Below are 22365 nucleotides of genomic sequence, written 5' to 3'. Positions count from 1 at the left end.
CTTTAGAGCTGAGAGAGATCAGTCTCCCCATACTGTCCTACCTGGTTTAGTTCCTGTCCTTTCCCCCTCAGCCTGGGGGTCCTAACGTGCTGCATGCAGATTTGTGCTGGAAGCTTGATGTCCTGCTAGCCTAGGTACCGTGAACGCAGGTCATTCATACAACACGTCCCCTGCCACCTCAAGGCCCGTTCCCACTCATTCTCCATTCAAACCAGTGATCGGTGCATTAATGTTGCTATTCTCTGCAAATAAGATCCTGCTAGAGCACAGCTGGCCAACAGCTGGCTCTGTCCTGGCTGCTTCTAGTCACTGCAGACACTGCGTTGTCCCTAAATCAGGGTTCTTCACCCAGTGTGCAAAATGCCAGTCAACACACTGAGTCGAGGTATTTGTCTTTATTGCCAGTCTGCAGAGGGGAGTTCTGGGCATTTAACGGTAGCCAGCACACCTCTTAGAAACACACAGGGGCCTTTTATACAAAACAATAACAAAAGAAGTTACATTAAAACATCTGACTGGTTACTTGTACAAAAGTTCATCTGCACATGTCTTACTTTTAGTTTGGCTCATTATATTAAGGTGGGCTCACATTTACATCTAAGGTCTCCTCCCAGGGCTGTACTTTGTAATTACCTGAGGTAACCAGAGGTCATACCTTCATCCTGTCGGTTATCGTGGAGGTAGGGTGCTACTTCACCTCCTGCTGTGGCTTCTGCCTGAACAAGGGCTAGCCCCAAGGCAGGTTTTTGCAGATCTGTTTTTCAGAGGCTTTGTATTCCCTCTATTTGAGGTTTCAAGGCCGACCACCATGGTTGCTTTAACCCTTCAATATCAACTGTAGGGTGCTAATTCATGAACTTTTTTAATCCTTAATAAAATTAAGTCAGCCAGCTTCTAGCATAGATGTGTTTGTTGCTTTTCTTAGTGTTCCTACCTTCTTGTTCAGTAACAGTCAGATCTTCTTGTGAGGAAGTTTACAAAGGACTCTAATGAGAACCCGCCCAAGGTCTATTAGAGACCTCAACAAAATTCTGCCTTGACTGATGGATTTCAGTATTAGCCTCTTCCTTTTGTTTTCCTTCTCTGATAGAATAGTTTTTAAAGGAGCAGTATTTTTGGATGCAAGGTGGGGGAGTTGCAGATTCTAGTGAAAGCGCTTCTTTTCCCCATGTGTGCTTTTCCACTGCTCTTCTCTATCGATGTGACATCGTACAGAATTCCTCTCAAGCATATTCCTGTGTCAACATCAAGTTATATACCAACTGAATTTCCTTCTGATACCATATAATCAAAGAGCAAGGAGATGCAACACAGGCTGGGCATGGCTTTGCACAGAGGGGTATCATTGTGCATCGCAGGTTTCCTTGATTTAGATCCTTTCTGACCACTTTTTGTCTATCTATCTGGACTGCCTGTGTAGTATAATACGGAGGTAGCTGACACAGCGTTATTGCAGGTAAGCTCTTATTGAGATCCAAGTAGTGTGGATGTATCAGCAAGCTCAGAACTAACTCTAAGTTTTATAGGTCTGTGCATTTTACTCTACCATGCAAAACAGAAATGCCCCTTATTGCCTGTATTGCAGGAGCAATTAAGCTAAAATAATGAATTTTGGGGAAAAAAAATCAAGCCTGAAGCTGAGAAAGTCTCTGATAGGGTAGAGTGGGATTTCCATATGATAAAATTAAAAATTAATTTATTCCTCTTTTAAAGCAAATTAATCTTTGTTCACAGCTGACCTGATAAGGTTATTAAAATCGTGTATGATGTGGCAGTTCTGCAAGCTGCAATGAAATGCTAACTTTATGCAGGATCAGCCTTCTCTTAAAATTGAAATAAAATGTCTGGGTTTGTGAGAATTATTTTTTAATTACCAGGGTACCTCAAATGTCACTAAGTGTTTCTGCTGCATAAAGGAATACACTTACCTTAAAATGTTATCGTTTACAAAGGTGGATTAAAATGAGTCTTAGTTTTCCCTGCAGCAAGACTGCAGGCAGGGAGTTTCATAGACCCTCAGTTTGTCCCAGTGTGGCTGCTCTGAAGTTCTCATGACCAGCCCTGCCCCTGCCAGTTTTTTTAATGCTTTAATTAATTTTCAGATATCTCAGAATATTTTTTCCTGTTGAGTACTATATAAACAGCATTAGCAAAGAGCTGTGGTATGGGTGAAATGGCCTGATTTGATGGCCACTGAAGCTGGTAGAAAAGCTAAAGGCTGTGAGCTTCCCAGGAGGTTCAAAGAGAGTTACAGAAGCATCAAATTACTTTCAGCTGTATTCAATCAATAAGCATTCTACTCCCTCCACCACGGCCACTCAATTCACTCTGCCAGGCAAAATACCCTTGCTGAAAATTGTGCATTTAGCATAATAGTGCACTGCACTGTGTTGCAGCGGTTGCTGAGATGGCAGGCTTATGGTGTAATACGGCTGAAAGCTTATCTGCACACCCACAAAGGAGCACAGAGAGATGACAGCAGGAGGGGGACCCCAAATAATACCCTGCCCCAGATGCCCCCAGGTCCACCCCTGGAGCCTTCAGCCCATCAAAAGCCCTTCCGCACCAGCCCAGGGGAGCACAGGGGCACAATGGCAGGTGGGAACTCAAATTAAGGACTCAGATGAAGGGATGCCCTGTCTGGGTCCCTCTCAGGGATGGAGGAGGCTCAGCCCCAGTGTCCAGACATGAAACCCACCCAGATAAGTCAATACCAGAGCACCTTTGGGACTGAGAGGGGTTGCTGCCTGGGGACATGGGACACATTATGGCCAGGGGTGTCTCTAAGGGCGATGATATAGGGAAAGGGCTGCTGAGGACCAGAGGAGTCCCGACTGGCTGTATGTGTGTGTGTGATCATCTGCACCAGCAACTGGAGTAGAGCTGTGGCCCTGAGGGCTCATGTGTCCAGGTGCCAACAACTGGGAAGACTGGGATCTAGGGCCAGCTACTGGGCAGACTGAGTGCCTGAGCCCAGCTGCTGGAGGGATCCACCTTGTAGAGATGTGTACCTATCTGTATATTCTCACTAGTGGACCTCCATCCTGCTCAGCCAGAGAGGTGAGAAGGATGAGGCCATTGGTGCTGCCTGTGTGAGTGCTCTGTATGTCTGTCTCTGTCATCCATGTTGCCAGTTCTGTATGTGTGTATATACATGGTGTGTACATGTGCTCTGCGTGCGTGTGCCTACCAGGTATACACGCTTGGACTTGATGCTGGTGGGACCTGGGACACGGAGCTGCCCCAGCCTTGCATCTCTTGGACTGACAGACCCAGCACAGTATGTTTTCCACTGGCAATATGCTTTCCTCTTATTTGTAGTGTTGTTGAAAGTAGAGTGAGCCTGGGAGAAGAGTAGAAAGTATATGTGGTATTTAGTATTGTAATTTCTCATTTCCTTCCTTTTGTGGGTTGAACTTACAATGTACGCAACAGGCATAAAACTACTGTGCAGCAAGCTTGTTGGTGTGTTCAATTCCTAGAATTTGAAATCTGATGGTTGAGATGGGGCTTGGGGTGGGGTGGGCAGTTTGAGGAGCAACAGGGATGGAACAAAACTAGTTGTGTATAAACCTTTGTACATGTAGATATAAACTATAGGCTAGCACCAACCTATAAAATATTCACTAATGCACAAAGTTAATGCATCAAAAGCTTGTGGATCAGTGAGATTCAGATATGAATGGTAGTGATTAAAAATGAAGACACCTCTAAGTCTAAATATGATACAGACACAATATACTTTAACTATATAGACAGACAGGAAAGGCCAATATCCTTCAAAAAAGCAGCCCAAGCTCAGAATTAACTGCTTCTTGTTGAGAAGAATATGAAAAGAAGCCAAAAACCCTCCCAAGAAGTAACCTGTGCTGTAAATCAATGTACATATAGAAATTTTTCAGTAGGTGACCTAGTTTTAAAGACCATTGGGATTTATGTCCATTGCCTATAGAGAGACAGGGTGGCCTGGGAAATCCTACGGTGAAGAAGCCCATGCGACCATGGAAATAGCGTTGGACTAAATTTCCTCATTGGCATAATTCCACTAAACATGGCCCCGTGTTTTCACTTTTGAGCAGAAGGACCTTAAAAAGTTCATTTTAGTTTGGCTCCCAGACAGAATCTCTTTTGTAACATCCTAATTACCTAATTCCTATTTTTGTTTTCTTTTCTGTGAGGTGAGAATTTTACATTCCTTTGTTATCAATGGAAGCATTTTTCCTACTCCAGGGAAAAAAAAAAAATCATTAAATTGAATCAATCATATTTTACTAGATTTACGCCTTCGTTTTGTCAATGACACATAGAGTCGTCAGGAGAGATACCTACTAGCATATTTTATCTGTTTGTCTGGAAATGAAGTTTTGCTCCCTAAGGTTGTATAATTCTTCAGTGTCAAGCAGCTGATTCGTATTACTTTTGTGTGTAATAGTTCTACAGCCAAATCACTTTGATTGCCAGGACATCTTTCAGGCTCCATTTCTCTTACGTGGATTTGACTTTATTTTTGTATCCCTTAAGGTATGATGAATTGATACCTTACATAGTATGAAACGTATAGAGCAGAACAATGAATATGTTTACAAATGGCTTTATTCCTTCCTCCTTTCAAAGGAATTTATCTTAATGTTGCATGATATATATTTGCAATAATGTTTTTGACCATGAAACTTAAAACTCCCACCAAATGCCTCTTCTGCAAAACAGTGCTTTTACAAAATATCTTGTTACTCCTATAAGTGGATTTTTTGGTAGCTGGATCATTTTCGTACATCGTCTTGTCAGGCTCACAAGTATTTCAACAAATGGAGTGATTTGGATATATCACTTCAAAGTTTTCTGAGTGAGGTAGAAAAGAAAAGCTGAAACAAAAATCTGTGTCACTTTTCTTTATGAGCAAAGGTTCTGTCTGTGTTCTCCGTATCATAATTGGAGTAAAGTGTTACTCCTGGTGCATCTTCTCTTTCGCAACAGCCTGCAAGAGCATTCACTGGGCTAATCTTAATCTTCAGTTTGCTCTTCAAAATGAATGCTTCTGATGTGAGGCTACTTTACAGGAAGCATGACCTCATTCTGCCTCTGTGCCGCTGATTGCATGGGCTGTTTTCAAAAGGAAGCAGGGGACTTTGTAGACCTGCCTTTCCAAAGCCCCAGGGCTGATCTCTACCAGGAAGCTGCAGAAAGAGCACCCTCCACTTCACGTCTCAGAGGCTCTCACGTTGATGATGAGAAACTTTTTTGCATACATGCGTTAATAGTGAAATGGATTTTTCAGGTTTGGGAGATTTTACACATATTTATCTCTTAATGTATCTGTCAGCTGAGGAATAACTAAGCTGTGGATTAATTTCTGTACTGCGCTTCAGGAAGTTTTGTATTTTTGCGAGTGTTGTTGTCATTACCTGCAGGGAGAAAAGACTAGGCTGCTCTTCAAAAATGACTGCTATGTGTGAACAAATAAAACTATCCTTGTAGACATTTGTGTTTGGTAGGTACAATAGAATAAAACTGTTGCCTGGGCTTCAGCTCTTTTAATAGTTAGCATTATATTTTGGTGCATAGCAATGTAAATATTTGGAATGTAAACATGGACAGGGGATTGCTGGCTACCAACTGAGGGCATCATTGGCTTAAAGATGAATTTGATTTTTGGAGGGACAGGTAATTATAACTAACTGTTCTGGACAGTGACTTTTTGTTTATACTATGACATGGACTTTTGGGGGTTTTGAAATTCAAGGGGGACTGTTGTCTTAAACTTGTATTTGAATTCTTGACAAAAAATATTGCCATGTTCACCTCAGATTCACTTTTAGTGAGATTTCTTAAAGCTGTTGGCCTTTTGTTATGTCATAGTTTAAAGGTTCTCTGTTGATGCTCCTTTCATGGATTACAGATGTACTACTGCTGCTTCATCGTACAGTGGTTGAGATGCTTTGCTTTGGCTTGCTTATATTGTTACTATAGCTTCTTACGCTATTAATAGCCCAGAAATTGAACTGAATATTAAATGAGAGCAGAACTTCACTACAACATGATGTCTCCATGCTCTCTCCAGCATGGATTGAAACGTGATTTTCAGGAACCCTCTTCATTAATGCATGAGATAAAAATATTCATCATCAAGGGTAGCAAAAAAATCCATTGGACTGCCTTTTCTATGACTGTTTACAGAAGCTTGATATTTTGATATTATCATTACTTGAAATAGTCTGAAAGCAAATTACAACTCTTGTTAACTGTTCTTCAGAAGAAAGTCATCGCCTCCCCAGTAATATATTTCCATATGTATATTTCTCACTTTCTGTTATAAATATATCTATATACTCTTAGTTTACCTTAAATTTTACTTCTGCAGAGGGTGGCAGGTAAGCAGGAGTCCTGCAGAGACATATCTTACAAATTTATGAGGCAATTCAGATTAGTAACGGAAGGGCTGTGGTTTGCTCCGCCGCTTTGATCAGTATGTGTCAACACTTTCTATTGAAAGCACTACCCATATGTAAACTACCGTTCTTAAAAGTTATTATGTTTTAGTGGTTGCTGCTTTATATTATCATAACTGAGAAAATCACTTGCAATACAGCTGTGTTATGGGTTTCAGTTGCTGGAAAGTTTTACTCTCAGATTATTGAAGAGTTGTAGTAGGTATAATTGATGCCGAGGTATACTTCTGCATCCCTTTTCAAACAAATTTTCTCTAGAATCAATCACTTTTGTCTAAGCAAGAATATACTATAACTAATAATATGACATATAGATGATACTATCTTACATATCATAATTTTCAAACTAGACAAAATAAAACATCTGTTTCTTTATCCCAGGGTGTATGAAACAGTCCTTTTCAAGATGTATGGAATATCACGTTACATCGACACCAGGAGCAAGTAAATTTGTTCACATTCATCAGAGCTTTTGATAAAAAAGTACTGCTGTGGAGGGGATTTTGTTTGACTGATAAGATTTGGGATTTTGCAGGTCTTAGTTTATATCCAGATCTACAAACCACGTTGAGTTCTTTTTGTGTTTTCTTTTAGAGTGTGGATTAATTTCTTCATTTTGACTATAATATTTTTGTACAATTAAAAATAATGATTTTGCCTAAAATAAGATAAATTATTTCAGAAGCTAATTGTGTATGAAAAAAGTAGGCGTACAACATGTCAGTCTCTGAAATACACCACCCCTCTCACTTCTTATACAACTTCCTGAGTAGCAACCTGACCAATGCTACTTGATCTCTTTGTACCTCCACCAAGTTTCTTCCAGTTTTCTCCTCCTGAGGTTGTTTTTGCCAGGATTAGAGGATAATTTTCTCATGGTAAAGTAAAATGTTGGTTTTGTTTTGTTTTGTTTTGTTTTCAAAATGTAGGAGAAACAGTATCTATGGGAGTAGGGTAATAGGACTGATTTGTAAAAAGTACCCTGGAAGGTTTTACTTCCACTCTTTGGTGACCCTGCCTGTTCCCAAGACTCAGGCAGCCTTCACATCCAGGCTGCGACTGACAACTGAGCTCCAAATGAGGATAAATGAGATTACTAAAGTGGAAACACTGACTTTCATGTCTTTTCTTTGCTTCAGCTCATGACTGAACATTAAAAAATTCTCTTAGACCTATCTCCTCTCATAGGTGAATGACAGGCATTTACTAACAGTGTTATAAGCACAGTGCTTTAAAGATATAGGACAAGTAAGGTTATACAGGGAAAGGTGATATCTTTTGTTGTTCCATGTAACAACAGATATAAATTCTCCCTACAGATAGTAATTGTTCATATTTTGTAAGATTGATTCTGTCAGATGATGAACGTCTGGCAGCACTTTGTGGACATGAGCCATGGTAATCCAGACAAATCCTATCTCCTTAGTCTCCTGGCACAATATTATTATCAAATCTTTGTCACTGTCGCTGTTGCCATGCCTGTTGTGCCATGTCTGCAATTTTTGTCTGAAAAATAGATTGTAATGGTAATGGTGGCCCTTCCATTCTACTCTTGTACATGTACTATTTTTGGCATGAAGCAGATTTCTGGGAAAACACCATTAAAATCACTGCATCTATTGCATTTGTGTCCATAATTATTTCTCTCAAGGCTGTGAGATGTGCAGAGTACCAGTATCTGATTATGGCTGGCTCTGATTCGATGTTGTCCTGGTTGAGATGAGTTTCCTATAAACATTATGTCTTTCCTCCATTCTTTCACCTGTTTTATCAACTTTAATCTCTCCCTTAATTTCTGTTTCTTTTTTTAGCCCCTTTTATGATCGTTTTGTTATGCACAAGGTACCTGTCAGTGAAGACCTGTCAACTGTTTGAGCTGTCAGTGCATATGATAATGACTCCTCCTTATTTGGCCTTTGCCTCTGCAGGTTCAACAACATTTGATGGAAAACATAGGCGCAGCCTTTCACAATGTATTTTTCCAAGGTACTGAGGAAAATTATGCTTATTTTATTTTAATTTTGTTGGAGATTTTGTAAAATCCCTTTTGGGCCACTTAGAATTGTGGTGCTGATATTTATTTAATTACTGCTTTAAATGGTAGTTCAGAAGTGCTGCTATGGAGATTGGAAGCACTGGCTTTGCAAACACAAGGTTTTGGAGTATCTTTGTTCCACCTACTTTCCCCTCCACTGAAATTATGGTAGCCCTCTGTGACATGCCATATGGAATTCTTAAACCTGCTACAGAAACTCGTGTCAGCCACTGAACCAGTCCAGTGCCTTCCTTTCTTTCCATGGATGTCACTGCATGGCCACTTGGAACTCAAAGGTGTTGAGGACAAAGGACTCACTATAAATCCAATTTTACTTGAGCTAAGTAAAATGTCCACAACATTTAGATTCTTTCACCTTTGTCATGACTCACTTCTGTTTTAAATACCACATAGTATATTTTTCTGTTCTATATTTCATCCCAAAGTCAATTGTATTTCAGTGCTGGATGAAGTTATCACTATGTGTAGATGTTATCCCATGTTGTTCTAGCTGCATGGTACTCTGGAATTGTGAGAATTAAAAGTCATGTATCCTTAAATCTTCATTAAGTATGGCTAGGTTATACAAAGCAAATAAATCCTGCCTGGTTCAGAGGCACTTGGGTTTGCACCATGCAGAATAACTCAGAGAAGCAAAATACTGGAATACGTCTGACGGCTCCAGGTAGGTGTAGATCTGGCAGGACTCCTTGGCCAAGAGCACTGCCACAGAAATACACCATGCACTTCTCAGTTCAAGATGGCTCTATGCATTCATTAAATGCTCCACCTGGCATGAAACCCTCCTATAATCTGAAGCTCTGGAAAGTGTGATGGAGGCACACTCTAGCTGGCTGAAACCCTCGAGGTCCAGAAGTGATATCACTATATCCACATATTTTAAATCTATGTCATTACCAGTGGCCATCAGCTGGTAATGTAAATTCATTATTATTAATTCATGAGTTTACATTGTCTAGACATTCACTAAATCAGAGGGTTTCATTTCTCCTTTTCAGTTATACTTGTGCCTTTTTGGATGATGACCCTGCCTATGAGTGTTGTTCCACAAATCCTCCGACAGGCTCCGTTTCCACATGTCGCCGCAGCCCTCGACTGCTTTCTAATGGTTATTACATTCTGACAGAGGACAGTTTTTTGTCTGATGACGAGGGCAACGTAACACTGACACCATCCCAGACAAGTGTAACATACAAAGAGAATTTAGTTCGGTAAGTGAACTGTATGCAGATTTTACTCCACGTTGGCAATTGGCTCCAGACTTCTGGACTTACCTTGTGGTATCTGTGTGGCCGCCTACATTTGGCTTGGCATAAGGTCAGCATTGCTTCTTAATGGGAACATCTCAACTGATTTAGTTTAGAGAGTGCAGTGATTGAAATAACTTGATTTTCAGTCACGTCTAATCTTACTACCCAAAAGCTCTTCAGTACAGGGTTGTTGCTGTAATTGGAGTTGTGTGCAATAAGCAAAAAGGAGAGCGACAGCTCACTCTGCCAATGAGGTGTTACCATGATAAGGAACAGTATCACAGCCCAGTAGCTGTAGAATCATTTTGTATCACAATATCCAGTATCACAATCTATGATATATTGCCATGCTGCTAATACTTCCCCTGACATTACTGCAGTAAGTCATTCCTGGTGACATATCCAGGGCCAAGAACACAGGAACAGCACCCACAACCTGATTCTTTCACGTCAGTCCTGAAAGTTTTAGAGCTCTGTCCCAGCTCAACAAGAATAATTAACTCTGTTCCTTGACAATGTGTCTTTTCTTTCCAGTGTATTCAGGCGAAGGAAAAAAATCGGTGTCTCCAGTTCATGGCTCAGCAGCACCGTCCTCAGCAATGCGGATTCCTCCCATGTAGATGATCCTTGGCCCGATGGATGCAATAAACCAGCAGCCAGCCAGAGTGATATTGGTGAGCCCTGACCAGGTACCAAGTACCCGAGCTACAACATTGCAGTCTGTATTTAGTGGGACTTGGGTGTCTCTTTGTATGGGTTTTGCAGGGGTTGTCTGCCAAGATGTGCAGGTAAAGGATAGATGAACAACAGAATTGCAAGTGGTGAATTTTGTTCCTGGCGTTAAAACAGAGTATGAGTCCACAAACACCTTTGTGCCAAAAAGGCATTTTTAGACTGATTTTGAATCCAAATCACCAGTGATGTTTATGCTGGTGTCATTCACGTCTGGCACTGTCTGCTTTCACCTGGCTGTTTTAATAAGTTCATTGTGTTATGCTCTATGCAGTTTTGTCTTTACTCTGCATATTTTCTCCTGCATACATTGAATATGTGAATCCTCTACACCTAACAATTTGGAAACCTCCCTGTGACTCATTAATCCCCCCTCCCTCCCTGAATTCATTAACACAAAGTCTCAACACTCTTCTTTTGCGCAGTCTCAGTTACATATGCACTTTTTGTAGGTGATTCTGACTTTTCTTCTGAATATAATAGCCACGTGCCACAAAGGCAAAGTCCTGCATCTCTTGGAGCCTCTCTCACCAAAGATGACGAGTTTCTTCAGCCTGAGAAACCACTGTGTGCTTCAAAATCCTGCTCTCCATTTATGACAAATGCAAATGAAGAGACTTTGAGCAATGCAGGTATTTTGCATTCTTATTCTGATATGCCTCATTTTTAGAGTGAACTGAAAATACATTAAAAATACTGGTATGGCCCCTTGCAGAGTAGAATTTATTTCCTGAAACATACATTTTAAATGATTGATGAAAAATAACAAAATCTTAAAATTGGTATTTACTTGTTTACTCCTCCCTGCTCACATCTTTTCCTCTCCTATTTTCAGTGACAAATGGAAAAAGAAAAAAGTGCAGTGAAAAGGAAAATGGAGGAAAGGGCATGGGAACAGAAACTGAAACAGGCAGTTATTCAGAAAGGCTTGTTTTCCGAGAGCATGGAGGGCACAGTGTCTCTATGGTCGTGGGGGAAAAAGACTCCTGAGAGACACCCAGAGCATGAAAATTAGGTTTCCACTTTGAATCACTCTAGGCAAATTCTCTTAAAAAGAAACCGAGGAGACTGGCCTCGCAGGCTGAAGGTAGTCTTTGCAAACACCTCCTGTCATATATTTACTTTCCTGAAAACTCATGAAAATTATTTTCCTGATTTTTGTTCTAGAATCCAGGACAGCGCAAAATTTCCTCTCTCAGATGGTTGCACTGATCACGTGTTTAATCATTTCAATATGTACAAGGTAATTTTTATTTCTTTTATTTGTTGTTTCTAATATGAACGCTTACTCCATTTCAACTGGTAAATACAGCATAAATTAAGGGTCACATTTTCAAAGTTACATATATCTTACTGTGAAAATGTATTTTCACATGATAGTCAATACAGGCAAATATCTGAGCTATATAGATAAGCACAAAAATAAGAAGTACATACGCAGATATGAAAACTACTTTGTGAAGTGTGTTTGGACAGGGGTTTTGAAAGGCTGAGAAGAATCAGAATGAATCCATGTCCTTCTAAGTGACCAATAGGGTGTTTCTCTCAGGCTAGGAATGCTGAGGTCTTTCTTTCTAGGAGGTTATCCTCAATAGTTAAGTAATTTTAAGTTTCAAATTGCAGTTCACCTACCAGAGTTCAGAGGGTTCATCTGCAAGAACCTTCTCTCGTCCCACCCAGGCTTCACCTCTATTAACCCAATACTCACCCCTTGGTTTTTTCTAACCTTTATGGGTATTCTTATGTTCTAAGATATTGTCTGGGAGGATTGTCTGCCACTTTGTTGCTGATAATTTTAGTTTGTAAGTACAGACTTTCTTTTTATTCAACACACAAAATTTTACAAGGTCACATCTGAGGACCAAAATCCATCCTTGGTTGTATATCCACAGCTCTTACTGGTGCTAATAAGAGCAATATGTGGGCATTTGGGGACAGAATGTAACCTTCAATCAATGACAGGATTTTGCATTTGAATTTCACAGTTCTTTTGTCCCAAGGTGCTGCTGTGTCATCTTTCTTTAGTCGTGACACATCTTTCAAAACAACTAAGTTTTGGTAAGTGGCTCCAGTGTCATGTGATGAATAGAGGAATTTAGAAATTTTATATTAAGAAGAGGAAGGAGAGATTCCTTCTGTTGTTTTCATGTCAAAAGATAGAAGGCATGATCTGAAGTTACTAATGGAGGATTTGACTCTTCCTGTTACTGATTTGTATTTATAGAAACTTCCTGTTTATTTTGAAAAACTGCCTTTTCATAATGTGCAATAAATGTTGTAACACCTATTTGTTAGCAGAAGAGGAAGATAAACCTAATATGCCATAACGTGAAGATGCAGAGACAGACCAAGGGTAGTAACTTATTACGAATCCAGAGGCGTGCTTTCAAGCCTTGCACCGAAGTCTACTCCCAGGCCACCAAACCAAGCCTTTTTATGCCTGGAAAAAAAAAAATAGCTACCTATGATACTAGCCCCATCAGCGCCTTCCAGGGACTCCAGAATTGATATGACTTGGCCCCACTAACCCCGTGCACCATTATGTTCAAGACAAGAGTTTTGCCTTTGGCTTATACTGTAGTCTGATAAATGTCTTAGAAGTATTACATCAGTCTGATCAGCTGAATAAAGGTGCTGATGTTGCTGTTTCAGACTGCTTTATTTCACAGTCTTTCACAGAGCTGTAGCTTCCAAATTCTTCTGGTGAAAAAGACTTTCATATTTAGAAGTTCTGAGTTACCTTTAGAGCAGCTCGTACACAGGCTCCATGCTGAAAGCACCTATGTGTGTGCTGGCTTTATGAATCACCATTCTTTCACTTTTTACACAGCAGAAAATTCTTCTCAATGTGTACAATCTAAAATGCTTTGAAGAATAAAAACGTTTGGGCTTATCTGAATTTTTATGTGGTGAAAGTGAAGCTCAGAAGGGTATTGTTTGTTTCTGAAACCGTGTCAGGGTTCAGGAGTTCAGCGTGTCCCAAGGGCAACAAGACATTCTGGCAGACCTCTCAGCCTTTGCGTTGAGTACATTGGAAGTTAGAAACAACAAGGCACAACTTGGAGAGCCATATTGCAGCAACAGTCTCCGATTTTGAGTGCCCAAGGAAGGGTCTTAGCGCACCGCCTCAGGTAGTCAAGGATGGTATGTTACACTTTGCTACTATGTCACTAGTCCCAGTTAAATGAAGGCCACCAGGTTAGGACTAGCGTGTTGCAAACGCATGCTCCAAAATACTGCTTTCTGACTTCCTGAATAGTTTAGCCCTGAGTCATGAACAAAGCTGTTCTTCACAAGGGGGAAACAAATAGACTCTGAGAGCTTTTCGGTCACTAGGATTCAGAGAATGCCTCTTTTATGCTCATCACAAGTGAGAAGTTACCTGCTCCAACACGGAGTCCTACAGCTTAACTAAATTTGCCAAACCGGGACCTTCATAACTACTCATTATAACAAACTGCAGTTTAGATCAGGACATACAAAAATGTATGCTATATTTTTTCTTCCAAGAAATAACTGGAAAGAAAGAATAATTGGTGAGTAAACATTTCAGCTTAGAAAGAATTCCATACCTTTGGGGGTGAGCCTTATATGAAACAGGGTTCAAGCATGCCAGAAGGGTTCCCTGGACTTTTCATTAAAAGAAGGTTTAGCTGCAGGACTCTTGCCAGTTTCCACTGCGAATTATTCCACTTTGCTGTCTAAAAATCCTTTTTCATTTTACTTGGGTGAAATACTTTTTTATTTTTTGACAACAGTTGCTAAATAGTGTAAGCTGTTGAACAAGTGCTGTGCTTCAGTCCAGAGAAAACATGTTTTTCAGTAATGGGCAAAGTGAGTCTTCCTTTTTGCAAGTTTCACAGAACAGTGGGGCCAGGTGCTGTGCTGCTCTAACTTGGTGCCATCCCACTGAAGGAGTGAAGCAGCATCAACATGTTTCAGTCCAGAATATCTGAGAAACACTTAGAGATTCTTCTTTTCCCTGTTCTTTTTCAGTCAAGCCTCATCCTCAGTCTCCAGTTTCTGTTTATCAAGCGTTTCTAAGTCTCAGTGCAGCTCACAACCCTTAAAACAAGAGACTGATTTATTTGTGCCTGGAACTGGCCATCCCAGTCCTGGCTCTGTTATTTCCTTTATCTCTTTACTGTGAAAAGATAAAAATGAAAAGAATGAGCTAAGTGGAGCTGTGCCGAGGTTTGTGTGGATAAAACAGCCTTGTTCATCAGTTGGTTGAGTGCAGTTCAGCTCCTGAGATATAAAGGCATCCGCACAGCTGCAGACACAACCTGGAAAACCTTTCAGCCAGCCCTCAAAAAGAGGATGTTCATCCAGAGAACAAAGCATTTTAGAACAGTGTGCAGGCATTTGATCACTTTGCAGACTTTCTAAAGCCTACGATCAAAAACACATCCTCCTCATCTGGTGTGCCAAGAAGTGGGCGTAGATATGGTACTTCTTAAAGTCAGTAGAACTGTTTATGTAAGGGCTCAATACTAGACCTTTAAAGCTGACTCTGATTTTGAAGGCCAGTTCCAATATTAACCAAAGCAGGTACTACAGGACGGCGTGGAGAATTTGGGACTTGTTGCCTGGTAGGAGTAAAGTAAATACAGACTGACTCAGGCTCCTGTGAGACAGGACCTCCGTCATTTCAAAACAAGGTTGTCTCTTGTCTTTTATAAAAACTTAGAGGCAGAGTAGTTAGTTCTGTAGATTTCAAAATGTGTTCACTAATGGTTTTCATTTTTCCTCCTCCTCAAATTTGTTTTCCTCTGATCTTCAGCATCAAACTACTGGATACCTCCTTATGGCTACCATTATATGTGTCACTGTGGAAAAAAAATAACAGAATTGTTAGTATTCTTCCTTCAAAATACAATTCATTTTATCTTTATTTTTATTCTGGACAAACTGTGGGTGAGGCCGTATTTCTTGGTGACTGTCTGAAAGCAGTCATGCAAAACGATTGCTGCACCTTTAGTATCTTATGCCAATGAAGTCCTACAAGCGTGGGGCCTTACAAGCATTTTGATAGGAAATTGATGGTAAATAGTCTTTTGCAATTCCCATCCAGTTTTTAGTAAACAGCTGATGTCTTCCAATACTTTAGATATTAATTTCTTGTAACAACATGCTGTCAAATGTAATGGATTTGGACAGTGGCTGAATACATGCAGGAATGTATTTCAGACGCTTTATTGTATCATGTGTATGCACTGCCTTCTGGCCTTTACGTTGTGCATTAAGAAAAGAGAAAAAATAGGAAGGAAGAAATATTATTGGAAGGAAAGCAGTCTTCAGAAAACCAGGAATCGGGATGTGGGGAACCAGTGATGAGTCTGAATTACCTGGATTCACGTAATAAAATATGACACCTGCAGGTATTATCTTCACTTTGGAAACACTGAGCCCTATTTTTCAGCTTGGATCTTTTCTACAACAGAGACTAAACTACACATAAAACCTGTGGGTAATCAAAAACTGTTATCTTGTGACTCCAAGCTTTTAATAATCTGCATCTTAAAATATCTCCCTGTATGCCAGTTTAGCTAGGACAGCATGGATTTCATCTTCCCATGCAACACAGTGATGGTAATGACTAAGGATGCTATTGCCCACCAAATCATTCTATAACTAGTGCTGCTTGAAGTCTACCTGTCCCCTGCCGTGCTAAAAGCAATGCTAGCACAGCCCCAGCTGCTAAATCAGACATGAAATGCTGCCTACGGAAGGGCTAGGTCTGCCCATGGGGTGTAATCAGGCCGGCAGGCATAACGATGGGGATTTGAAAACTCTGCAGCGGAAGTGCCCAAATGAAAAGTTCTGGTGGAAGAAAGAATCGACAAAACTGAAACACCCCTGTGTCCAGCTCTGGGTCTAAGCCAAGTTCAAGCAGGTTATAGCTGTATTTCTAGCATCAAAAATCCAAACAAGTGATGCAATGAGGAAAAGGGTACTTGAAGTTAAAATGTACATTTCCCTTTCACAGTGTAAATATATGCAGGTTATATTTTAAAGATAAGCATCAATAGCTCAGCATTAAGACCTCAAAGAGGGAAATTTCACCCAAATTACCAACTTTGCATAGTAATTTACTTTTGCCCAGTGCATTAAATTGACTCTGTGTGATGTCAGAACATCTGATGTAACAAGACCAGGTTTTATACTTTCAATAAATAGTGACAGCAGAATGTTTGTCATAACACTGATGTATTACGTAACTATAATAGTAGTTATCATGCTCATCATCATATTTACTTGTAGTTAATACACTTGAATAATTTTGTCAGTATTAAATAATTCTGCTTCAATATCTACTTTAACTATGGAGACAACTGAGAGTTAATATCATTGTGTCATATGTATAAATATTTTGTGTTACTTATTTTATTGCTAGTTATAACAGGTCCTTTACTAAATGCACTTTTTAAACTAAAGGATTATAAAAGTCTTTAGTGTTTAAATAATCTCCTGGAAGAATAGTCTGGAAAATGACATCCTAAAACTGCAATTATCCTGCAGTCATCAAAGCAATTATGCTCAAAACTACACAAAAAGTGAGTCCACTGTAAACTAGTTACTTCTCTGTAAAGTGAAGAAAAAGCTGATTCAGCTTGCCAAAGGTTTTGTCTAAAATGAATTGCTATAATCTGTCTGAATAAATATAAACTGTAAGTTAGAATTGTTCTGAACTGGAGAGAAGGAAGTTCTGGGATAATCTGGCAACTGGAGTTTGAGGGCTAAAATTAAGATGCTGGGGATCTGTTAAGATCTGCCCTCTATGATATTCATTAACACTGAATTAACAAAGTTCTATTCAGTTACCAGAGTGGTTGGCTTTGGCGGTTGCCTTCTGTATATTCCAATGAGCATAAAAGCAAGCCTTGTATTGTTTCTCTGGAAAGAGGCACAATAATATGTTCAGTCCTGTTGGATGAAAAATTGAAGCCAGGATCTGTCTGATGAAAAACTGAAGACAACATTTTCTAACCTAAGTGTTGAAATCCAGACTTCCAAAGGAAATCAGTATGTGCAGCTTCTGTTAACTAAAGGATCAAGCTTAGGGTAATCGTGAACTGTAATTCTAGCAAAGTAAAACCTCTTGTTGGTTAATGATTAACTGATGCATCTACAAACAGAGAGGACTACTAGAATTTTATGTTTCTGTCCTCAGTGATTACACTTTTACTCTCCTTTAATATAGCACCTTCTTTAGAAAAAGCGAATCAAAGAATTTCAAGATATGGATTTATAACCCCCTGTACATTATCTCATACCTTCCACTACTATAATTTTGTTGTCACTTCACCCGGTATTACACTCTTTCATTTCTTGCTGCGTTCAGCTGAATTTCAGGGCCATTCTTGAGTATGTATCACACAGTGCTTCACAGTGTGAATGTTCGTGTTGAAGGGAACAGTAGCAAGCACGATGATAATATTTATGGCATCCCTTAGCTTATAATGTTCCTAGTCTGCGAGCAAGTCTGTTTATCCTGAAAGCATTACTCATAGAAGTGAAACCATTCAAAGATCAACATTTCCGAGTTCAGTGATATGGGATAAACCTGGTACGCGCTGGTACAGGACACAGGTACGGCCATTTAGTTCAGTTCTGCAGAATCCGCTCATTGATGTATTTTTTTGTATTTTTTTATGAATTAGCTGCAGTGTTTTGTAAATCTCTTTGCACCTTTTAATATACACTGAACAGAACTGTTACTTCGTTTTATATTATTTCTTTTTTAAGGTTTCTCATGCTTCTTTTTTTTTCCTGATCTCTGGCATTTACATATCAGCAAAGTTGTTCCTGTTTGTATTTCATTCTGTGTTTGAGGGGGTTGTCACTAATGAAGATTATTATTAGCAATTGCATATATTCCAATGAATTTTTTATCTGTAAGCTTATGTCCTGGCCTGTAGATTGTGTGCTCTTTGGGGGAGGATTTATTGGTACTTTGGTGTGAAGAATGAAAGCCTCATTTTATTACAGTTGCTAAGTAGCTGTTACCACCACAGGTTGTAATAATAATAATGATAATAATAATAATAACAGCAACGATAACAAAAATAATAGTAGAAACAACAACAACAAAACCAAAACCAATAATAATACTTTAACAGGAAGTAAATAGAAAGACATATGTTCAGATTCTGAGAGGGTATCAATCGGCTGATTTCCTCCAGCTAAGACTCTGACCTGCAGCATTTTGACAGCTAAGACTTGTCTGTGGACATCAATTTGCTAGGGCTGTAGCACCTTACATGAGTATATACTGATGGAGTGCACACATATTCAAAATACTTATGATGCACTGCAATAATAATGGTATAAAGCTGTTTTTTGTCATGACACAGACTTATATTGCATTGTTTTACACATTTAACAAATAAACTTGTAATTTATTAGAGTGGTAAAGTGTATTTCTTCGGGGAAGGCATGCCAGATGGGAGCCTTCTTTCTCTGCAACTCTATTCTCTTGTTTGTAATGTGGCTCATTATATTGTCATGTACATTGCTTTAAGCTAAGAATTCGGGCTCATGCTACTTAAAGCACTTAGTACATAATCTGAGTAAAAAAATAGCTGCATGAAAATAATGAACACAACAAGGTCAATGTATGTAAATAGAAAATTTGTATTTCGTTTGAAAATAATAAATTAATATGAAAGTCTCTTGAGAGGTTGTACATCACCGAACTTGCAAGTTACATTAAATTTTGGATAGGTATATTGTGTTGATGTTGTACGAGCTTCAAACATTTTGTTGCATGAAACGTAAGAGCACCTCGTACACAGGCTCCATGCTGAAAGCACCTATGTGTGTGCTGGCTTTATGAATCACCGTTCTTTCACTTTTTACACAGCAGAAAATTCTTCTCAGTGTGTACAATCTAAAATGCTTTGAAGAATAAAAACGTTTGGGCTTATCTGAATTTTTATGTGGTGAAAGTGAAGCTCAGAAGGGTATTGTTTGTTTCTGAAACCGTGTCAGGGTTCAGGAGTTCAGCGTGTCCCAAGGGCAACAAGACATTCTGGCAGACCTCTCAGCCTTTGCGTTGAGTACATTGGAAGTTAGAAACAACAAGGCACAACTTGGAGAGCCATATTGCAGCAACAGTCTCCGATTTTGAGTGCCCAAGGAAGGGTCTTAGCGCACCGCCTCAGGTAGTCAAGGATGGTATGTTACACTTTGCTACTATGTCACTAGTCCCAGTTAAATGAAGGCCACCAGGTTAGGACTAGCGTGTTGCAAACGCATGCTCCAAAATACTGCTTTCTGACTTCCTGAATAGTTTAGCCCTGAGTCATGAACAAAGCTGTTCTTCACAAGGGGGAAACAAATAGACTCTGAGAGCTTTTCGGTCACTAGGATTCAGAGAATGCCTCTTTTATGCTCATCACAAGTGAGAAGTTACCTGCTCCAACACGGAGTCCTACAGCTTAACTAAATTTGCCAAACCGGGACCTACATAACTACTCATTATAACAAACTGCAGTTTAGATCAGGACATACAGGTACAGGAGTTTGGAGTGAAGTTGAGCTGGGAGGAAGGGAGGGGTCAGGGGAAGGTCTTTTTAATTTGTTATTATTTCTCATTATCCTGCTCTGTTTAATTGGCAATAAATTAAATTAATTTCCCCGAGACAAGTCTGTTTTGCCCATGATGGTAATTGCTGTGTGACCTCTCTGTCCTCATATCGATTCATGAGCTTTTTGCCGTATTTTCTCCCTCTGTCCTGTTGAGGAGGGGGAGTGAGACAGTTGCTGGGTGGGCACCTGGCAGGGAGCCAAGGTCAACACACCACACCTTAGTATATTGCAGTTTAATTTATTGCAGATTTTGTATTTCTTTATTCAGAACTACTGGATAGAATCTCTGCAAAAGGGATGAAACAACCCCATGTTTTTTGTATAACGAAATAACATAGGTATTTCTGTGCATTACAATGTAGGCACAGTATTTAAAATACTGGTCACAGAAAGAATAAGGATTTTCTTCTTCTTCTTCTTGAAATTGTTTAGGTTGATTATGAGCTATGCTTTCAAGTAAAAAATTAATAGTCCTAGGAAAAGGTGCAGCTATTAAAGTGACTGTTGGAAGGGGCCTGCAATTTAATGTGAAATAAACAGGTAGGCAGTGGAAGGCCTTGCCAGTAGCCCTTCCTCAGTCTCTGTGGCTCTGCAGAGTGGCCATGGGCCGCACGGAGGTGCCGACCAACCAGCTGGGTAAACATCCCTGTCCTCAGCGTGGGTTTGTTACCTACCCAGTCAGGCAGGCCAGGACAAGTGTTAGGGAGTCAAACTAGCCTGCAGTAACTACTTCTGGTCCTTTGTGCCGTGTTATCTCCACAAAACCTACTAGCTTTAACTCAATGACACCTCCTTTCTCCTATCCTTTAAATAGCAATACAGTTACAAAATTGCAGAGTGGCTGTGGGGAGTTCCATGTGGGGAGCTAAATGACAATAAATTAATTTGATCATTTAGAAAAAATCCTACAGCCTAACCTAAACTTGTATGGGAAATTCCTGTTAGTAGAAGATGACCTTTAGGTTTGATTATGCTTTTAGGTTAATGAAGACCTGTGTTAGCAAAGAGGTATGAAACACATACTGACTTTCCTGATATTTCTGCTTTGATCCAGTGATAATTGTGCCAGTTCATGTTCTGTAGGTGAAATTTTGGAGCCATTGATGAGGGCTGTTACAAGGTTATGATCAAGGCATGATGTGGCAATGAACAGTATATATGAACTTACAAAGAGGAAAATATGAGCTTAAATCTAAGCATGAAATAAACTTTATTATCTTGTGATCAAATGTACACTGTGTCAGAATACTTCTCTTGCTGCTGAATTGGACTGAAATCAAACTGGTGGCCACCAGATTGGGATAAGATGAAGGACTCTGTAAAGCTCATTAGTGATGTTTTGATATGTGTAGTCCCATCCAGTTTCTTTGAGGTTTAAGGTGCCATAACTTTGGCAGTTGGGAACTTAATCAAGTATGTGAAGCAATGCTACAAAATAGAAAATGTTAGACATGAGAATTTCTGTAGCTGTCTGAGCAGCCGCCTGAGGCCTCTAGCCATAACTCTTACTCATTAGCTTTGTTAGAAGGTAACTTCACCAAGAGTGAAATTATAGAACAGTAATGGCAGGAAAGAGTCTACAGAAACCTGCAGGAGGGCATAATATCCATGTCTACAACACGACAATTCTCTGGCTGTTATTTGACCAGATCTATGAGTTAAATATAATGGTAAGAGATATTTTGAGGTGGCAACCTGCTGAGAGAATCTCCCAGGTAAAAGGTGGAGGACAGAAGCATTCCCTGTGAGGAAATGTCCTTGAAAGGACCTGGGGGTGTTGGTTGACAGCCAGCTGAACATGAGCCAGCAGTGTGCCCAGGTGGCCAAGAAGGCCAACAGCATCCTGGCTTGTATCAGGAATAGTGTGGCCAGCAGGAGCAGGGTAGTGATTGTGCCCCTGTGCTCAGCACTGGTGAGGCTGCACCTCAAATACTGTGTTCAGTTTTGGGCCCTTCAGTACAAGAAGGACATTGGTTTGCTGGAGCGTGTCCAGAGGAGGGCAACGAAGCTGGTGAAGGGCCTGGAGAGCAGGTGTGGTGAGGAGCGGCTGAGGGAGTTGGGGTTGTTTATCCTGGAGAAGAGGAGACTGAGGGGAGACCTTATCGCTCTCTACAACTACCTGAAAGGAGGCTGTAGTGAGGTGGGGGTTGGTCTCTTCTCCCAAGTTCTCTGATAGGACGAGAGGAAATGGCCTCAAGCTGCACCAGGGGAGGTTTAGATTGGGTATTAGGAAAAATGTCTTCACTGAAAGGACCAGGCTGCCCAAGGAAGTGGTAGAGTCACCATC

General features: G+C 40.1%; 1 protein-coding gene across 1 annotated transcript in view; it reads left to right on the top strand.

The window, feature by feature from the left end:
- Positions 1-22365, top strand: part of LOC142053766 (dynein axonemal assembly factor 11-like) — a 63963-nt gene that overhangs the window by 1543 nt on the left and 40055 nt on the right. The window contains exons 2-4 of the mRNA XM_075085851.1: positions 8375-8432; positions 9501-9713; positions 10287-10426. Coding sequence (XP_074941952.1) covers positions 8375-8432; positions 9501-9713; positions 10287-10426 — 411 coding nt within the window. The remainder of the gene's footprint in view (positions 1-8374; positions 8433-9500; positions 9714-10286; positions 10427-22365) is intronic.

Source organism: Phalacrocorax aristotelis, chromosome 2, assembly GCF_949628215.1.
Source record: "Phalacrocorax aristotelis chromosome 2, bGulAri2.1, whole genome shotgun sequence".
In the NCBI taxonomy this organism is placed as follows: domain Eukaryota; kingdom Metazoa; phylum Chordata; class Aves; order Suliformes; family Phalacrocoracidae; genus Phalacrocorax; species Phalacrocorax aristotelis.
This window is presented reverse-complemented; position numbering and strand designations above follow the sequence as displayed.